General features: G+C 42.8%; 1 protein-coding gene across 1 annotated transcript; it reads left to right on the forward strand.

Moving 5' to 3' along the window:
- The first annotated feature begins 998 nt into the window (after positions 1-998).
- LOC138487441 (DNA ligase 1-like) lies at positions 999-2,600 on the forward strand. The gene has a single exon (XM_069613980.1). The coding sequence runs from the start codon at positions 999-1,001 to the stop codon at positions 2,598-2,600; it is 1,602 nt and encodes a 533-aa protein (XP_069470081.1).
- The last annotated feature ends 1,762 nt before the right edge of the window (positions 2,601-4,362 follow it).

Consider the following 4,362-nt stretch of genomic DNA (forward strand, 5'->3'; position numbering starts at 1 on the left):
GCAAAAAGGGGGGCTAAGATGGTTCGGAATCGAGGCTGGAGGTATGCACCGCCATGGTTCATTGTGCCCACGCCCACGCCGAGTCATCATCAAATGTCAATTACCTCCCACATCCAGTTCGGAGCAAAGAACATACACATGTTATTGATTGGAGGAGGTCGGCATGTGTGAATTCAACCTGTCACCCTCCTGAAGCTCTGAGTGAGCCCAGAAATCTCTCGGATGACATACAAGAGGGGGAGGCCTTACACAATGATGAATGGAATGATAAAAATTTAAACAAATTACTGAACAATAAATGTTGCAAGCATAGACAGCTCTAGTGACGCAAGTCACTTCAAGTGAGATATCCCCGATCTACGAGAGACGTTCAAAGAGGCTCTCTCCAGGTCACTTAGATGAGTCTTCTAAACCAGTTCACAAGGGTTCATCACTAAAGATCTTGGCATGGACAAGAGTGGCCTCAATGCATAAGGGGAATGGAAAAGAGACAAAGCACCAGGCCCAAAAGGCGAATACAAACGACTTAGTGGGCAACACGACAGGATCTTCAGTTACAAATCATTCTGCCGTAGAGCCAATTAGAAATATGATCATCGGGACATCAGAAGAGGCCCCCTGTGAGGAGTGTGTGTGTGCGGTGCGACGGAAGGAAAGAACATCTAAAGTTAGAACGGCCGAGCCACCCCGCAGAAGAGACTCGGTAGGACTTGCAGATCAAGTACTGAGAGACCTAGTGGAACTGAACTCCAACTTATCGAAGCAACGAAAAAATCCAACAATAAATTGCTGCGGAAAGTCATCTCTGCAAACTGAATGTGAAGTGATCAAGGAAAAGAGTCTACTTGACATGAGGACTCTAGAAGAGAACACACCGTCCTTTGAGACGAGAAATGATGAGATTATGGTCTCACAAAAAAGGAGTCGGAGAAAGCTAAGCTCGGACTCAGACCACGATGGTGCAAACAAAAGATTTTAAAAAAAACTCAAGACAGAGTATGACGCCTAATACGGGGACCCCGTGCAAGCCGATGACAAAACCAGGATCATCTGAGTTGGAGAATGTAGAAAACACGCCGTCACCCAAAAAGAGAAGTCCACAGCCTGATCATTCTCTAGACATGGTCACTCCTGAAACATCAATGGACGAAAAGAAGCTAGTAGAAATCATAGTCGGAAAGTTGAGCCCGATACTGATGCCAGCTACAACAATAGCAGTAGCACCGCTATTGAAACTCTATGAAAATTTAAATGAAAGCCTCCGGGACCAAACAACCTTGGTCGCCCTCTTGAACTCAGAAATTGTAAAACTCGAGCTAGATCTAATAGACATGACGGCTCAGGTTGTGACAACCAGAAGAGGCAATGATATCTCTTTAACGGCTCTAAGAGAATCCCTAAAAACGACAATGGAAGACAAAAGACTCCTGGCAGAAGTGACGAAACATGCTTTAATGCTCCTCCAAAAAGATCGAGAACATAGAATGGACGAAGTAGGGACGTGTGTCCCTCAAAAAACTCAGCCGAGTTTAGAATCAGGACGTACGTTGAACTTAATAGACAACAAAAATGATCCTGTACCAGAGGACAGAACGTCAAAACTAAACCCTCGGCTCACAAAACCAAAGACGATCCAGAACTGCCGTGCTGAAATAGACTCAGAAATAACCATTGTATTGAGCGACAGTCCAAAGGACTCAAACAAAAAAAAGGTCCTTGTTGTGGATGATAAAGTGAGAAGCAGTGAGGGGAAAAGAAATAGTAATAAAGTCACCATGATAGAGAGCAATGAGAGTAATAGAGATGTGATGACCGTTCCCCATGACTCATCACCAAAAGAAGGGAGGTCCGAAGAAATGGACCATAAGGAGACAAGACATAATGAAAAAGAAGACAAAGGAAGTGAGAATCAAGATCTAGAGGAGCCTATGGCGTGTGGAAATGGTAAAGAGGTGAGGACTCCTGTAAATTCTAAAGCTGACGATTTGATCGAAAAAAAGAACGAAACCGAGTGGTTTTACATCTTTGACCCCAAAAAAACAAAAGAGAGCACCGGACAAAACATGCAAAGCCGAGCCGTTGCTCTAAAACAGAGCAAATGCAAAAAGAAATCAAAAAACCAACAAATACAGAAGAACAAAAATCCACGAAGCGCGGCGAACTTTTTTCGGAACATAAAAGCGCTAACCATTACAGTAAACAATACTGAACCTACGGGCACAAATAGCAAAAAGTGCAACAGAGAGTGCAGTAAGGCCGACGGAACAACGGCCCCTAAATTGCCATCCTCGAGGAAGATCCAGCCCACAGAGATAACAGAAAAAGAGGATAAACAAAAATCCCGAGTGGAGAATGAAAATTATGATGAGGAGGATGAGGAATTACTGAATATGTCCACCTACAGTTCAGCGGTGGACGATGACGTGGTTACTGAAGGTGTTAGTGAGTTTGACGAGAAAAGTAAAGCAAAAAACCACCAAGAAAAAAAGAAAGGAGAATCAAGCGTGACAGATAAGACCCTGTTGGAACCCGAGCAAGAAAAGGATATGGGGCAATCAGGCAAGAGCCTTTTCATGGCCTCAAACTCCAAAAGAAGATGAATCTCCCCTAAAGAACAAGGGTCCTAATGAGGGAACCGTCAAACGCTTCTTTACGCTAGAAGGAAAGCGTACAAGAAGCATGCAAAGTCAACAAAATCCAATCAGGTGTAACATACCGAGAACGGCGATCAATGCAAACTAGAAAGATTCGACAGGTAAATTGATGGAGGGGACGCAAGTTGCTGCAACAGCAACTTTTGAAAATGGAAGAAAAACCTCTAATACTAGTGTGCAAGAAAGCAAATCTACCAATAACGTCAAAGCAATCAGATACAGAATTTTGGTGGAAAAAATCAACTGCAACATAAGCGACCCATCGCTAAATAGATACAGAGTATTACAGATATTTCAAAAGATCCCGGCATTGAGATCTGTAAAGAGTCCTCAATTTGAAAGGGTCGAAATAATAGCACACTCGAACCAAAAATTTGTTCTGCTACACATTGGAGAAAAAAAGGTTGTGGAACAGGTCATGTCAAATGAGAGACTATTATTGAACGCTGGCTACCAAGTATATGAGGTAGACAGTGCTTTGGGAGGAGACGACAGTGGCAACTCAGCTGACAAGGGTTTGCAGAAAAAGCAAAAAGATTCACAGCTGCCCACACAATCGGACAACAGTGCAAAAAAGAAAGACCCTGACTTAGCCAAAAGAAATTCAGTAGATGAGGATGTGGTCGCACAACACTCACTAGAAGAGGTAAAATTGAAGAAATTCAAAATAACAGTGGAGAACAGCCAGGATCCTAAGAGGGTGATGGGTAAGGACATCTCGTCTACGGATGAGGAGCCCCACTCATGGGGCTGGATAGCAAAATCCTTAAATGGATCAGCGATGAGTTAATGCCAAAAGGAAAAGTTGGTAATAACGTCTTGGAATACGAGAGGGTTTACCCATCTGCTGAGCTCAGCACCCATGTTCCTGAGGAACGTTGACATCATATGTACACAGGAAACATGGTTAATAAGTACACCGTGTGTAGAAGGCTTCGATGTAGCTTTTAATCCTGCAATTTGTAAAGAGAAAGGTCGTCCAATGTCAGGTCAGTTAACCCTGATAAATAGAAAAAGCGGCCGGAGAATCAAAAACTCTTGTAACATATCGCCCCATCTTCAAATGACTTGCATTGAGCCAGTGAACAAGGTAACATCAGATAACCAGATTATTTACATTATTAACGTCTATTGGAACACAACCTCAAAATTGCATTTAAAATTCAAAGATGACTTCTTAGATGCAATCGACAGCATACTAGTGAGAGAACCACAAGCTTTAATAATTATATGTGGAGACTTCAATATGAAATTGATCGAGAATCCACAATCTAAGCAACAAAGGAATCGCAGCGAAAAAACAAATTGTGAGCGATGGCTTGACGAGATGATGCTAAGAAATATAGTAATGCTGAATGGAGGAACAAAGGGTGACACTCCAGCCAGACTGACCTGGTCACGAGGAACCCAAAACTCAATACTGGATTATATGTTCGTCTCAGGCAACATTTTCCAGGAAATCGATTAATTTGAAGTGATCACGACAAACTACAGTGACCACAATATGGTGGTAGCGGAATGGAACAACTCTAGCAAAAGGGAGCGTAGGCAATGGAGACAAGATATATCCCTGGTTCCAGGTCGCAACAGACTGCGTATAAACCAGTACGACATTGTGACTATCACTGAACTGATACAGGAAGCGCAAATTCAGAATCCCTCTAGGTCAACGGAATATCAACAGTTCCTTGAGATCTACAAAGTCAAG

This window comes from Ambystoma mexicanum, chromosome 9 (genome assembly GCF_040938575.1).
Source record: "Ambystoma mexicanum isolate Mex_15411 chromosome 9, UKY_AmexF1_1, whole genome shotgun sequence".
In the NCBI taxonomy this organism is placed as follows: domain Eukaryota; kingdom Metazoa; phylum Chordata; class Amphibia; order Caudata; family Ambystomatidae; genus Ambystoma; species Ambystoma mexicanum.